The sequence below is a fragment of the Mauremys mutica genome, chromosome 1 (genome assembly GCF_020497125.1).
Source record: "Mauremys mutica isolate MM-2020 ecotype Southern chromosome 1, ASM2049712v1, whole genome shotgun sequence".
NCBI lineage: Eukaryota > Metazoa > Chordata > Testudines > Geoemydidae > Mauremys > Mauremys mutica.
The window spans coordinates 342,422,563-342,437,312 of record NC_059072.1 but is presented as its reverse complement, the minus strand read 5'-3'; the positions used below and the strand labels follow the sequence as shown (position 1 = coordinate 342,437,312).

The following is a 14,750-nucleotide window of genomic DNA, read 5'->3' as shown; positions in this document are numbered from 1 at the left end:
AGCTTTAGTTCATGGTAAATAAACCCACACCAAGGAGCGTCTCACTGTGGAAATACAATCATAGGAATTGAGTGCTTGCTGGACAGCACTGGGAAGCAGAGTCCTCTCTCCACAGGATGAGAAGAGCTCATGCAGTGACAGTGCTTCCTTATGCCACCTTCCTGAAGTGTTTCACTCTTGCCCTGCAAGGCCCAGCTTGTAGATAGTTCAGTGTCCATTGCTCATTCAGTTCCAGGTTTCTTACTGAAGACTGCTCATGTGGGGTTCACTAGGGACAGTCATAATTTTTGCAACATGGACTCCTCTCCATTAGGAACTAATGAGGCCATCAATCCATTTCATCTAAGCCACCAGATGCTAACAAATTTTCTATTTTATTAACCTGAGCTGGATTTGAACCAGTGATCTGATTGCAGAGCCCTTTACTCATCTCCTGAACCATTTAGTCCTCAACTTCACCTGTATGTTTGCTAGTCTCCTTGATTTTGCTGTCACTTTCTAACTTCAGACTCAGATTTCTATTTCTCAAAGCCTTTTGCAGATATTGGACACAATTCCATACATTCAAAAGACTTACAAAAAACAGTTTTTCCAGTCAACCCAACAGGTGCTGAACTGGGACCTGCATCCTATCTATGGCTGATAAGAAGCCGTTGCCTCCAAAAGTGGTGATTCAGCATGGAAAGAAATAACATCCGGGAGACTGTGACAGAAATAGCTGTAGCAGGAGACAGATGGGCCAGCTAGCGGGATGTTTTGAAGGTCTCAGTGAGTCATCAGAAAGAGATCCCACTTCTGCGTTGGACTCAGGAACCGAATCATGGCTATCAGAGGGGGGCATCCTACCAAAGCCTATTGTCCTGTAGCTTTAAAAACCGTAACTGTTGGCAGGTATGCTAAAACTAACTCTGTTTCCAGAGCCACAGAAACCCAGCTGTTTTTCCTTTAGCAGGGAATATGAAAGGGGTTTTCCATTGAGTTTGATTAAGACTGTTCTTCCATGCCATGGTTCTTTAAAGAGGAGACACATATTTCCATTACTATACAGCACTTGAATACATTTTTAAGTGGTCTATGGCCTGTCGCTGGTTATCTAAAGTGAGGTACCTGGGTGATTCCAAGTTCTGAAAGCCACAGGCTGAGTTGCCCAAGCAGTACATGGAAGAATTCTGTAAGACACTGACCAAGTATCCCAGTAGATGTGGGAAACTTCTGATTTAATAATGTTACCTCCTGCATAAAAATAACAAAAACCATCCATTTATGCCAAATTCAAAACCTCAGCTACCTTACCTAGAATCACACATGTCAGCCCTGGGTGCGCATCAGCATAGACCGTGGCACTGGCATTGGGAGGTAGACCTGAGCCATCGCCCGACAATGTTTGGCCAGGCCAAACCTGAATGTGCATGACTCTGTGGGCCGGACTGCAACGCCACTCACTCCAATTTGCCTGGCCACCACCACAAATCTGCTTGAAATTAATTTGAAAAGGTTGATCTGTATGATCTGCAGTACCAGAAAGATGGCAGGGAAGTGTTTTTAAATGCATCATTATGCACCTAACACAGACAGAGGCAAGTCATTTAAAAATTAAATTTATTATTTTTTTCACGAGAGTGGGATAGCCTTGTGGTTCGAGCACAGACCTGAAAACCAGGAATGCCTGAGTACTAAGAACATGTTTGCATTATTTTTATGAAAAGCATTTGTGATTCAGTTTCCCTTTCACTTTTGTATTGTTACCCCATAGGTAGGAAGGGGTTAAATGTCTTTCCTGGAAAAGGGGATAAGTAATGACATGACTGTGTGAGAGTCACATAAGGGTTCATGTGAATGGTCTATCAAGAACTGTCAACATGAGAATGGAGCTACCTTGGAGATACAATGGAGACCAACAACCTGACCATTGACTGTTAATGAATACCGATCAAAGGGGCTTTTTGGATCAGGATGGGTAAATTACTTGTCTGACCCCAGTCCCTCTCCTGACTGAGCCAGGGGAGCAGGGGAAAGTATCTGTACAAAGACTGGGAATGGTTGGGTCATTACACCAATTGAATCTATTTCCCTATGTTAAGTTCTCCTCACACCTTCTATGGGCCATCTTAATTATCACTTCAAAAAGTTTTTTTTCCTCCTGCTAACGATAGCTCATCTCAATTGATTAGACTCTGCCTGTTGGTATGCATACTTCCACCTTTTCATTGTTCTCTGTATGTATAAATATCTCCTGTCTGTGTGTTCCATTCTATGCATCCGAAGAAGTGAGCTTTAGCTCACGAAAGCTCATGCTACAATAAATTTGTTAGTCTTTAAGGTGCCACAAGTACTCCTGTTTTTTTTGTACAAACCATGTGACTGAAATTTGAGACAAACAACTGACTCTGAGGTGTGAGCAGAGTGGAAAAAGAATCTTGCTGGCCCAGTGGCCAGTGCAGGGTGATTGAACCCAGAGCAGAGCCAGGGGTCTTCGCCTTGTCCGATATGGAGACCCAGGGCTTATTACTAAACAGGGTACACTCCCAGAGAAACTGTACAAAGGCAGAGGAACAGCATGCCCTGTGGATCCAAGACACCCCAATTCTGACACTTACTCCCCTCCTGCTGCTGGCATGGGGAAGTCACTTAGACCTGAATTTTCCATAATGGCCTTTAATTTGGCTTCCTCAGTTTTTAGGCAGCCCAACCTGAAACACTGGGCCCACATTTAAAGAGGTGTTGAGAACCCACAATTCCGAATGAAGCCCAGGAGTGCTGAGCACCTCTGAAAAAATCAGATGGCTGATTAAGGTGCCTAAGCTTGGATTGAGGTGACTGCCTTTAGGCATTCAAGTTTGAAAGCTTTATCCCACTGGTTTTTCCGTGCCAGCTGAGAATCATATATTCAGATGGCTTATGGTCAAATGAGAAGCAAGTACATTTTAAAATAGTTTATTGCATATTTGACAAGATTGGCCATAGCAAATATCCATAGGAATTTATTTTAAAAACATATCCTCACAGATGTCTCTTCTGGCATTGATAAAATGTTGCATTTCAGCCCTTCTGAGCCAGAGTCATAAGGCAGAAAAACTGCGAACAGATGGAATCCTCCTGTTCTGTTATCGTGTGCAGTAAAGTGTGCAATCTGACAAAACACTGCCATTAATTAAGTCCAAACCACCCAGTGGGGATTCTCCATTTGCTGAAATATAATCGCTTCCAAACACACCCGGGGATGTGTCAGTTTCCTTACGCTTTTCACAGGAAAAGTCAGTCTGTATCTGCATGGCTGAAATCTTTTAACTCACCTTATCATGCTGAAAGATGGAGCTGACCCTTCCGCTCCCGTTGGCTCAGCTCCAGCTTTGCCTTCCCATCAGCGGAACATTAGGACAACCAGTGTTTATCTGACCTCATACTACAAGCAAGAGTGCAAGCTGGCAACAGGGCCAGCCCATAACATTTTGGCCCCTGAGGCGGGGAGCTCAAATGACGCCCCGATGCCCCCTCGCTTGGGTCAAAACTTTGAAAGGTCTCAATTCTGCCTTCTTCCTGTTCTACTCCTCTCATCGTACTGCTCTGCTACCTACCCCAGTAAAGGAGAACTAACAACTTAAAATGCCTTGTTCCAAAATGTTAAGTAACACTTAACTTTCAAACACCTGAACAGCAAATGTAACTTTTCTTGTATGCATAGTAAACGATAGCATTTTTCTCTCTTCGAATAATCAAAGTGGTGCTTTCCGTGCCTTCTTGGTTGCAAAGATTTGAACTGCTTCCTGCTGATGGTCCACAGTCTGGGCCAGCTCATGCTCTGTTGAGATGGTTGCAATGCCGACCAGACTCTCCTATGTCATTGCGGAACATAGATGTGTTTTTATTAACTTCAGTTTGGAGAAGCTGCATTCTCCACTGGCAACTGTTACAGAAAGTGTTAGAAATATTCGCAGAGCAACAAAAGTATTTGGAAAGAGGGTGGTCATCTTATTTGTGCACATATATTCCAGAGCAGCCTTTGGAGTTGATCCTGCTGAAATGTATCTTGAAAGGGCTTTCAGTTCATCACCTAAATCATTCGCATCAATAGTGCACATGTCATCATGGGTCAACACTGTCTCCAGTGCCCTGCTGGTGTAAGTCTTCTTCAGGTATAGTGAGGAGTTTTGGAATATCATACAACATCCCAAATATACTGCTGTGTTCCTTGAGCTGTATGAAACATTCTTCGACTGACTGTATTGCACAATCCATCACCTGGTTAAAGAATTCAACTTTGAATTGTTGTTTGGGGTCTTTCATAGGATTATCCCGTGTCTCGTAATCAAAATGTCTTCTTCTTTGGTGACTCTTGTATTCTTGAATGGGTGGGAAAATAGCTTCTGTGTGAAGTTCCTCTGCCAGCTTCTGTGCACTCTTCAGAACGTTTTGAAATCCTCATCTGACCAGTAAGACTGTAGTAAGACTTTGCTTTGTCCAGTTGTTCCATTGCTCCAGATATATCAAAGTCAACACCTTGGAGTCTCTTGCTTACAACATTTATTTCAAACAGTGTGTCATGCCACAACACTAAGCCACACAGAAATTTGAAGTTATGTATGTTTCTGGTGATTCCATTTCCCTCTGCCACTGTTCTCCCATGAACAGTTCCTCTCATAGCATTATCCTCTATAATGGCAACTATGGCATCATCTATCTTCCCAATTTGGTGTTTGATAGGCTTTATCGCCACCACTCGACTTTCCCATTGTGTGGCACTCCTTGGTTTCAGTGTCAGAGAGGATGTTCCCAGATGTTGTTTCAAAATTTGCCATTGATGAGTTGATGCACAGAAAAATACATAGATGCTTTGAATTACATTAAAAAATTCAGCAGCCTCACTGGAAGCTGATGCTGCATCACTGACCACCAAGTTCAATAAATGAGAACTGCATGGGACAAAAAAAGCTTGAGGGTTTAACTCTCAGATACGTGTCTGCACTCCTCTGTTCTTTCCTCTCATATTGGCACCATTATCGTAGCTCTGACTCTCATGTCAGCTATCGCAATTCCCGTATCTTCCAGCTTTTTAAGAAGCACATTTGTCATACCAGCTCCTGTAGTATCATCAATGTCAATAAATTCTAGAAAATGCTCTCTGACAGTCACCATTGCAGGGACATTTTCACTAGGTTCTGTTGTTGTCGCAAAATGCACCATTCAGTCATTTGTTCCATATGGCTGATGTCAGTTGTTCAGTCCAGAATAACAGAGTAACATCTTGCTGACTTCAGATCTGCCACAATCTTCTGTTTGAGTTTTGTTGCCAGTAACTGTATGATCTCATTTTGAATTGTTTTTCCAAGGTAGTGGTGTGTTTACATTTCTTGGGTGGTGACTCTTCTTAGATGCTCCTGGAGTATAGCATCAAACTCAGCCATCGGCTCCACTATTTTAAAAAAGTTTCCATTGCTTGGCACATACAGCCAATTTGAAGTGCCACACAGTGCTAGGTTTTGGGTAGCAAGCATTCACACAATGGCAATGAGTCTTTTCAGAACATTTTGCCAGTAAAGAGACTCTGAGGCAATCTTCTCTTAATGCTGATCATCTATGGTGGCCTTTAACCTTAGTCTCATCTCAAGCTCTTTCCACCTATGGAATGCTCTCTGGTGATTTGCTGCCTTCTCAAGGCATGCCAGATTTCTAGCCAGATTTTCCAGTCCTTTGTTCCTGTAGAACCCAATGTATCTGGAACATTAAACTGGAAGAGTCTGCAACAAAAACAGTATGCAGCACTCTCCACTTTGTCACCATTGGGGATTTCACACCAGTAATGTGTTGGATGGAAACTTCTATTTTCATTGTCTTTGGGGAACATGAAGTTTTTCACTTGCTGTGGCCCATGCAGTACAAGGAAGTCCCTCAGGCTACTGCTCAAGTGGGTCCACAGTCCTAGATCATGTAGACTTAAGGAATTAAACTCAGCAGCAGCTGTTTCTTGCGCCTCCACCACACTCTTCTCTGATCTACACTTTTATTTTGGAATGTGCATGGTTACATCCATTTGAGATGGAGATATGGATGCTGCAGTAGCTGCCAGGTCACCTGCACTCTGACTAACTGGAAGATCAGGCATCTCCTCACCACTCACATCCTCACTGGGGCTGGAAGGCTCATCATGAACATTTGTGTCTATGTATCTCAGGAGAGCTCCTTCCTGCTTAGATAGAAAAGCTTCCTTTGCTTTCTTTATCTGAATACTACCCCAGAGGAGTGTCTTCTTCTTTCACTCATGACAGCTGTTCTGTGCCAGCTATAGTGGCTCTCAACACTCTATTGAAGGGGACAAATAAGCAGGCTGGTAGCAGGGCCTGAGTGAGGGACGATATCAGCATCTTAAGGGCCTAACTGGCTCCTACTACTTCAGTTGACTGCCTGTTCTCCTCAAGTGGGTTCAGGGAAGCAGCAGGAAACAGGAAGCTCCCTGAGAAGCTGGTGTTAATCAGTCCAGGCTCCTGGGGGTGCTAGAGAGGTACATAAGAGGATCCGCCTCCTCTCTCTCCCTGCAGCTCCTGCTACTTTCTGTTATTCCCTCTCACCTTTTCTCCTGACTGCCTGTTATGTCGCTTGTGCCCCCCTTCCTCCAGCACAGCACTCCACCATGTCTGTGCATGTAGAGCAGAGAGAATACATATGCACCAGCAGCAGACACAATTTCCTACACTCTGGGTCCTAGTGGCACCCCCCCCCCACAGTCTGGCACCTGAGGCGGCCGCCTCAGTTTGCCTCATGGTAAGGCCAGCCCTGGCTGGCAACGTCCGTGCACTGTTGGGTTAGCTGTCTTCTTATCGTAGGTGTCTTTGGCCTGGTCTACACTGGGGGGCGGGGTCGAACTAAGGTACACAAGTTCAGCTACGCGAATAGCGTAGCTGAACTCGAACTACCTTAGTTCGAACTACTCACCCGTCCAGACGCCGCGGGAGCGAAGTCCGCGGCTCCCCCGTCGACTCCGCCACCGCCGTTCGCGGTGGTGGAGTTCTGGAGTCGACGGGAGCGCGTTCGGAGTTCGATATATCACGTCTAGAAGAGACGCGATATATCGAACTCCGAGAAGTCCAACGCTACCTGCTGACCCGGGCGGGTAGTATAGACGTAGCCTTTGACTCTAGCTCCGATTTCAGGGACTGACTCTCTGAGTTAAGAACCCAGCTTTAAATAAAACAGCTTTTCTTTTTTTTAAATGCACAAAATAAGCAGGTAATCTTACCTCGTTATCTGTGCCAACATCAAGCAGGACAGGCAGACACTGTTGCGGGTGAACTCCACCACAGGCTGTGTACAAGGCAAGTTTCCCTACTGGGATCCCCATGCCATAACTTCCAAGATCTCCTAGGCCTAGAATTCGCTCTCCATCTGTCACCACGATGGCCTGCAGATAATGAAGAGCGTCCATTATACAGCTTTGCCAATGCTTTATTTAACATTGTTTGCAGTACCAGCTCCCTAGATTTTTATAACAATGCAGTTTTGTAGCCACAGTACGGGATGGAAGTTTGTCCCCTGTGTAGGTTACTGTACTACTAGTTATCACATAGGTGCAAGTCAGCCATGGGGAGATGGCTAGGAGGGCGGCAAAGCACGGTGGAAAACATCAGTGAAGGACTCTGAGCCTTGCTCTGCCCTGCAAACGTATGTTGGTATGACTGTCACTCAGCAGTATGGAGAATCCACACCCCTGAGTGACGCAGTTATGTAGTGTAGACAGCACTATGTCGATGGGAGGTGGATGGATGACTTAAACTCCACCACAGATTTCCACCACAACTTCAACAACCACTACCCATGAATTAAACTCTCTTGGACACTCCCACAATAGCATCAACTTCCTGGATACCATGATCAGCTTCAACACTGGAACCTTACAAACAACTATATATAAGAAACCCACGGATCACCACATCTACCTCATAAATCCAGTAACCACCTCAAACACACCAAGAAATCTTTATTTACAGCCAGGCACTCAGATACCAGAGAATATGCCCTGAGGAAAATACAGGCACTCTGGGATATACACTTTAATATACTCAAAATCACCTTCACCAAACAAGGACACTCTACCAGAGAAGTAGATCACATCATGGAATGGGTCACCCAAATACCCCGAGAGAACCTGCTTCAATACAGAAATAAAACCCCCTCCAAAGGCACACCCCTGGTTGTCACCTACCCCCACACTGGAACCCATATGGGGTTTTACCAAACTACAGCCCATGCTCAGTGGGGAACCCATCCTGAAAGAAATCTTTCCTGAACCCACTCTCCTGGCTTGCAAACAACTCTCCAGCTGCTTCAAGCTCATCATCAGAAGCAAGCTCCCCACAGACCAGGACACAGCAACTCAAGGCAGCACCAGACCCTGCCAGAACAACAGATGCAAAACTTGCAGACATCTCTCCACTGTACAATGATCAACACCCGCCACAATACCCCTTTCAAGATCCCTGGGACCTGCACTTGCCCATCACAACATGTTGTGTACCTCATCCAGTGCACTAAATGCCCCAATAACAACTATGTGGGTAAAAACAATCACTGCACTCTTGAATGAACTCACACAGGAAATGATAAAAGACAAAAACACGACATCACCCGTGGGTGAACACTTTTCACAAAGCGATCACTTTATATCTGACCTCTCAGTCCTCATCCTCAAAGGAAACCTGCACAACACTTTCTAAAGGTGAGTCTGGAGCTTAAATTCATAACTTTGCTAGACACTAAAAATCATGGACTGAACAGAGACACTGGATTTATGGCTTATTACAACAATGTGTAACCCACTAACCCCCCCCCCCATTTTGTCTTATGACTGCAGGGGTGTTAACGGGCCACTTCACCTTGAATGGTCCCTTACAGAGTATGTGCTAAACTGTTTGAGCTTGTATTTAGCTGTGACATTCGGAGTACCTACCTTTCCCAGACCGAAAGAAGAGGTCTGTGTAGCTTGAAAGCTTGTCTCTCACCCTAATAAAAGTTGGTCCAATAAAAGATATTACCTCACCCACCTTGTCTTGCTAATAATCAACCAAATCATTTTCCAGAGTCTCAGATCCTGTCCCATCCAGCTTAGCATCCTCAGCAAAGCATGCAAATTTTCCTTTAGGTCTTGTATGCCAATTATAGTGGGCAATTTCTTGAATCACAGATTCACCAGACCAGACTGATGGTGCTGCACCCACTATGCACAGGTGCCATTGACTACACAAGGTGTGAGGCTGAGAATTGGAGAATTGGGCTGGCAGAGAGCAGAATGCAGAAGTTGTGCATGGCTGTATGGACTGGAGAGGAGAAAACTCACCCAAGTTTGCAAAGTGCTTTGGAACAAAAGGAACTATATAGACATAAGCTCAATAGAGCAGCTAGTGTAAAGTTCTTAGTTGTTCAGCTCTTAATGAACAAAGCTCAATGAACATGGCATTTACCTGTAGTTGAGAAAAGCAGGCTTGTGACTGACCCCTAGGATTAGGACTCAGGATTTCTGAGTTCGTTTCCCAGCTCTGCCACAAATGTCCTTTGTGACCTTGGGTGAGTCACTTAACATCTCTGTGCCAGTTTCTTCCTTGGCAAAAACATATTTATCAGCCTCAAAGGGGTGCTTTGAATCTTAATTAAATAATGAATGGAAACCACTTTGAGATCTTTGCAAAGAAAGCCTACAGAAGAACAAAAAACTTATGAGTTCTCTTTTGATTTGTTTGTTCTGATGCAAAACTTGAGCTCAGAGGGATAGGCTGCATTTCCTATTGGAAGCTTCAAACTCTGTTGGATTATTGTGAGAAATGAAAAATATCTGCAAGCTTTTCTCAGTTGCATAAAAAGAAATCAAACATACCTTTATATCTTCTTCAGGCCAGGAGTTTAGCATTGTTGCAATATGGCCTTTGTCGTGAATGGTGATAAACAGTCCACTAAGAAATGAAACAAAAACAAACCTTGCTATAAAATCAGTAACTACAAGGTAAGAGAGGAGAGTAGGTGGGATCTGATTTACTGAACCCAATCATTAGACACTTATTACTTATTGGTGTGGAAATACTACCCTAGTGCACTTGTTAATATCAATGTTAGGGATGATCTTATAACCTTTGGGCTTAAAGGCTACATGATTAGGCCCTTAATGTCACCTGTGTTGAACCCCAAGACCTGTTTTGTCACTTTTCCATTTCAGTCAGGCAAGAGTCAGATTTGGCTCAATGGACATTTCCTTAAAATAAGACCTTAAATGTAGCAGAGATTGGTAATTCCACTTTTAGACCTTTAATAAACTCTCTTGCAATAAGCTTATTGCAGCCAGTGCATGGTTTTGGCTACAAAACACACAAGGAGGCAATGTGGCTCAGTAACTGGGGCTACAGAGACCTGGGTTCCATTCCAGACTCTGCAAGTCATCTCACCTCCCTGTGCCTCTGTTTACTCACTCACCCTTTGTCTGTTTTGTCTATTTAGGGTATGGCTACACTGGCGATTTGCAGCGCTGGAAAGCCTCCACCAGCGCTGCAATTAGTAAGTGGCCACACCTGCAGGGCACTTCCAGCGCTGCAACTCCCTGGCTGCAGCGCTGGCCGTACACCTCACTCAGCATGGGGAATAAGGATTCCAGCGCTGGTGCTGCAGCGCTGGTCATCAAGTGTGGCCACACACCAGCGCTGTGATTGGCCTCCAGGGTATAAGGATGTATCCCAGAATGCTTTTATAAATTACTCTCTTTGTTTTGTTATGCAGCCTCTCTTTGTTTTGTTGTGAACGAGCTCCAGGGAGCTCCGTTGCTGCTTATCTAAAAAACAAACAGAGCTCCTGTTTGCTGTGATCATCTGTACCTGGCTGTAAACAATCAAATGAGAGGCAGGCAGGGAGCGAATGAAACAGCGGGGAGTCGTGTTGGCTGCAGGCTGTTTGCAATTAAGAGTTAAGACTAAGGGGTCGGAAAAATGTTCTGATTTTTCAAGGCAGGAAGCTAAACACACAGTGTTGGCTCCAAAAATCCACTCTCTCTCTCCCCCCGCTCCCTGTCACACTAGACCCCACTCCACCCCCCTTTTTTGAAAAGCACGTTGCGGCCACTTGAATGCTGGGATAGCTGCCCATAATGCAGCACTCCCAACAGCACTGCTAATGCTGCAAATGTGGTCACACACCAGCGCTGGTAGCTGTGAGTGTGGCCACACACCAGCGCTGCTCCTACACAGCTGGATGACCAGCGCTGCAAACTGCCAGCGCTGCAAACCGTAAGTGTAGCCATACCCTGAGACTGTAAACTCTTAGGAGGAGGCCGCATCTCGCTATGTATTTGTCCAGAGCCTAGCACAATGAGGCTCCCAATGCATCTAGGACTGTAGGCGCTTCTAATAATAATAATTAATGTAATAATTGGAGATATACCTATCTCCTAGAACTGGAAGGGACCTTGAAAGGTCATTGAGCCCAGCCCCCTGCCTTCACTAGCAGGACCAAATACTGATTTTTGCCCCAGATCCCTAGGTACCTCCAAAGACAAAGGTAGCCACCTGCCTATTCACTGGGAAATCAGCTCAAGATGACAGTATTATCGGACCATCTCTCTTAACATCTGCTTTAGTGTTTTCAGATATAGTGTTTTCTTTGCTATCACTCCCAGATGTACTACCCTCTGAAAGTGGTATGTCTAGAATAGCCTCTGCAGTGTGATTCAGAGTGACTGGCTTATGTTGCGATGCCCTTTTTTGAAACACTACTTTACCAGTGATAACACAGAAAACAGCAGCCTGACGTATCCATTATATATATATGGAAAGTAGGTGCCCAATCCTGCAAGGTGATAAGCTCCCTCCACTCCCGTTGGCTTCAGGAAATCTTGCAGATTAGAGCCCTTGATTTGGACTGGGTATAAGAAATTAGAGGCAATATAAAAATCTGCCTATATATATATATAAAAATATAATGGATACTATGCCATATATATATCCATTCTTTTCTTTTCTTTTTATTATATATTGGAAAGTAAACTTTTATATTACCTCTAATTTCTTACAACCAGTCCAAATCAAGGGCTGTAACCTGCAAGATTTCCTGAAGCCAACAGGAGTGGCGGAAGCTCATAGAATCATAGAATCTCAGGGTTGGAAGGGACCTCAGGAGGTCATCTAGTCCAACCCCCTGCTCAAAGCAGAACCAAACCCAACTAAATCATCTCAGCCAGGGCTTTGTCAAGCCTGACCTTAAAAACCTCTAAGGAAGGAGATTCCATCACCTCCCTAGGTAACCCATTCCAGTTCTTCACCACCCTACTAGTGAAAAAGTTTTTCCTAATAGCCAACCTAAACCTCCACCACTGCAACTTGAGACCATTACTCCTTGTTCTGTCATCTGGTACCACTGAGAACAGTCTAGATCCATCCTCTTTGGAACCCCCTTTCAGGTAGTTGAAAGTAGCTATCAAATCCCCCCTCATTCTTCTCTTCTGCAGGCTAAATAATCCCAGTTCCCTCAGCCTCTCCTCATAAGTCATGTGCTCCAGTCCCCTAATCATTTTTGTTGCCCTTTGCTGGACTCTTTCCACATTTTTCCACATCCTTCTTGTAGTGTGGGGCCCAAAACTGGACACAGTACTCCAGATGAGGCCTCACCAGTGCTGAATAGCGGGGAATGATCACATCCCTTGATCTGCTGGCAATGCTCCTACTTATACAACCCAAAATGCCATTAGCCTTCTTGGCAACAAGGGCACACTGTTGACTCATATTCAGCTTTTCGTCCACCGTAACCCCTAGGTCCTTTTCTGCAGAACTGCTGCCCAGCCATTCGGTCCCTAGTCTGTAGCAGTGCATGGGATTCTTCCGTCCTAAGTGCAGGACTCTGCACTTGTCCTTGTTGAGCCTCATCATATTTCTTTTGGCCCAATCCTCTAATTTGTCTAGGTCCCTCTGTATCCTATCCCTACCCTCCTGCATATCAACCACTCCTCCCAGTTTAGTGTCATCAGCAAACTTGCTAAGGGTGCAGTCCACACCATCCTCCAGATAGTTAATAAAGGTATTGAACAAAACCGGCCCCAGCACCGACCCTTGGGGCACTCCACTTGATACCGGCTGCCAACTAGACATGGAACCATTGATCACTACCCGTTGAGCCCGACCATCTAGCCAGTTTTCTATCCACCTTACCGTCCATTCATCCAGCCCATACGTCTTTAACTTGCTGGCAAGAATACTGTGGGAGACTGTATCAAAGGCTTTGCTAAAGTCCAGAAATAGCACATCCACTGCTTTCCCCTCATCCACAAAGCCGGTTATCTCATCATAGAAGGCAATTAGGTTAGTCAGGCATGACTTGCCCTTGGTGAATCCATGCTGACTGTTCCTGATCACTTTCCCCTCCTTTAAGTGGTTCAGAATTGATTCCTTGAGGACCTGTTCCATGATTTTTCCAGGGACTGAGGTGAGACTGACTGGCCTGTAGTTCCCTGGATCTTCCTTCTTCCCTTTTTTAAAGATGGGCACTACATTAGCTTTTTTCCAGTCGTCCGGGACCTCCCCCGATCGCCATGATTTTTCAAAGATAATGGCCAATGGCTCTGCAATCTCATCGGCCAACTCCTTTAGCACCCTCGGATGCAGTGCATCCGGCCCCATGGACTTGTGCTCGTCCAGCTTTCCTAAACAGTCCCGAATTACTTCTTTCTCCACAGAGAGCTGGTCACCTCCTCCCCATACCGGGCTGCAGAGTGCAGCTGTCTGGGCGCTGACCTTGTCTGTGAAGACAGAGGCAAAAAAAGCATTGAGTACACTAGCTTTCTCCACATCCTCTGTCACTAGGTTCTTTGTAAGATTTCCATTTCACAACTGTCTCTCTTAGGGCTTGTCTACACTACAAAATTAAGTTGACTTAAGTTGATGTACAGCCGCCACAGTAATTAAAGTGGTGGTTCACATCCACACTTGCTCCTTCTGCCATCAGTGCGTGTCCTCACCAGGGACGCTGACAGCCTCAGGTGTCAGCATCATGTGGGGCTCAAAGCTGGGCTCCCCCGCTGCTGACAGCCACCTCGGCACTGATAGCCTGAGCTGTCAGCCAAGCATGGGGAAGAAGAGGGAGGACACCAGCTGTCAGCCTCACTTGGGGTTGACAGCCAACAGGTGATGTAAATAACGCAGTGTCTACACAGACACTGTGTTGCCCTAACCACATCGACATAAATGCTACACCTCTTGTGGAAATGGAGTTATGCTGGTGTAGCAGTGGACTTACTTTGGCAGAAGCAGCATTCTAGTGTAGACACTGACAAATTAGGTTGACATAAATCACCTTGCATCAACCTAACTCTGTAGTGTAGACCAGGCCTTATAATGCTGCAGCCGCGTCGCTGTAGCGCTTAGTGCAGATGCGATCTACGTTGATGGGAAAGCTTCTCCTGTCAGCACAGGTACACCACATCCCCGAGAGGCGGTAGCTAAGCTGGCGGGAGATGACCTCTCATAGTGCTGCTGCACCAGGGATTAGGTTGATACAACTGTGTCGCTCAGGGGCATGGAAAATCCACACCCCTGAGCGATGTAGTTATACCGAGATAAGTTTGCAGTATAGACCAAGCCTGATTGTCTGTCCTAAATCATGGAACACATGCTAGTGATAAGCATTATTCTGTAAGACAGTTATAATTATTAACAACATAGCATCATGAGGGAGCTCTGGAGCCGCTGGAGAAGTAGCTTGGCATTTCTATGCCACAAAAGCTATTCAGTCCAGGC

General features: G+C 45.2%; 1 protein-coding gene across 2 annotated transcripts in view; it reads right to left on the bottom strand.

Annotated features, from left to right (window-relative positions):
- Positions 1-14,750, bottom strand: part of ME3 (malic enzyme 3) — a 202,734-nt gene that overhangs the window by 61,312 nt on the left and 126,672 nt on the right. For both annotated transcript variants that reach the window (XM_045020317.1, XM_045020323.1), the window contains exons 4-5: positions 9,860-9,935; positions 7,232-7,393 (exon numbers count right to left, since the gene is read on the bottom strand). In XM_045020317.1, the coding sequence (XP_044876252.1) occupies positions 7,232-7,393; positions 9,860-9,935 (238 nt within the window). The remainder of the gene's footprint in view (positions 1-7,231; positions 7,394-9,859; positions 9,936-14,750) is intronic.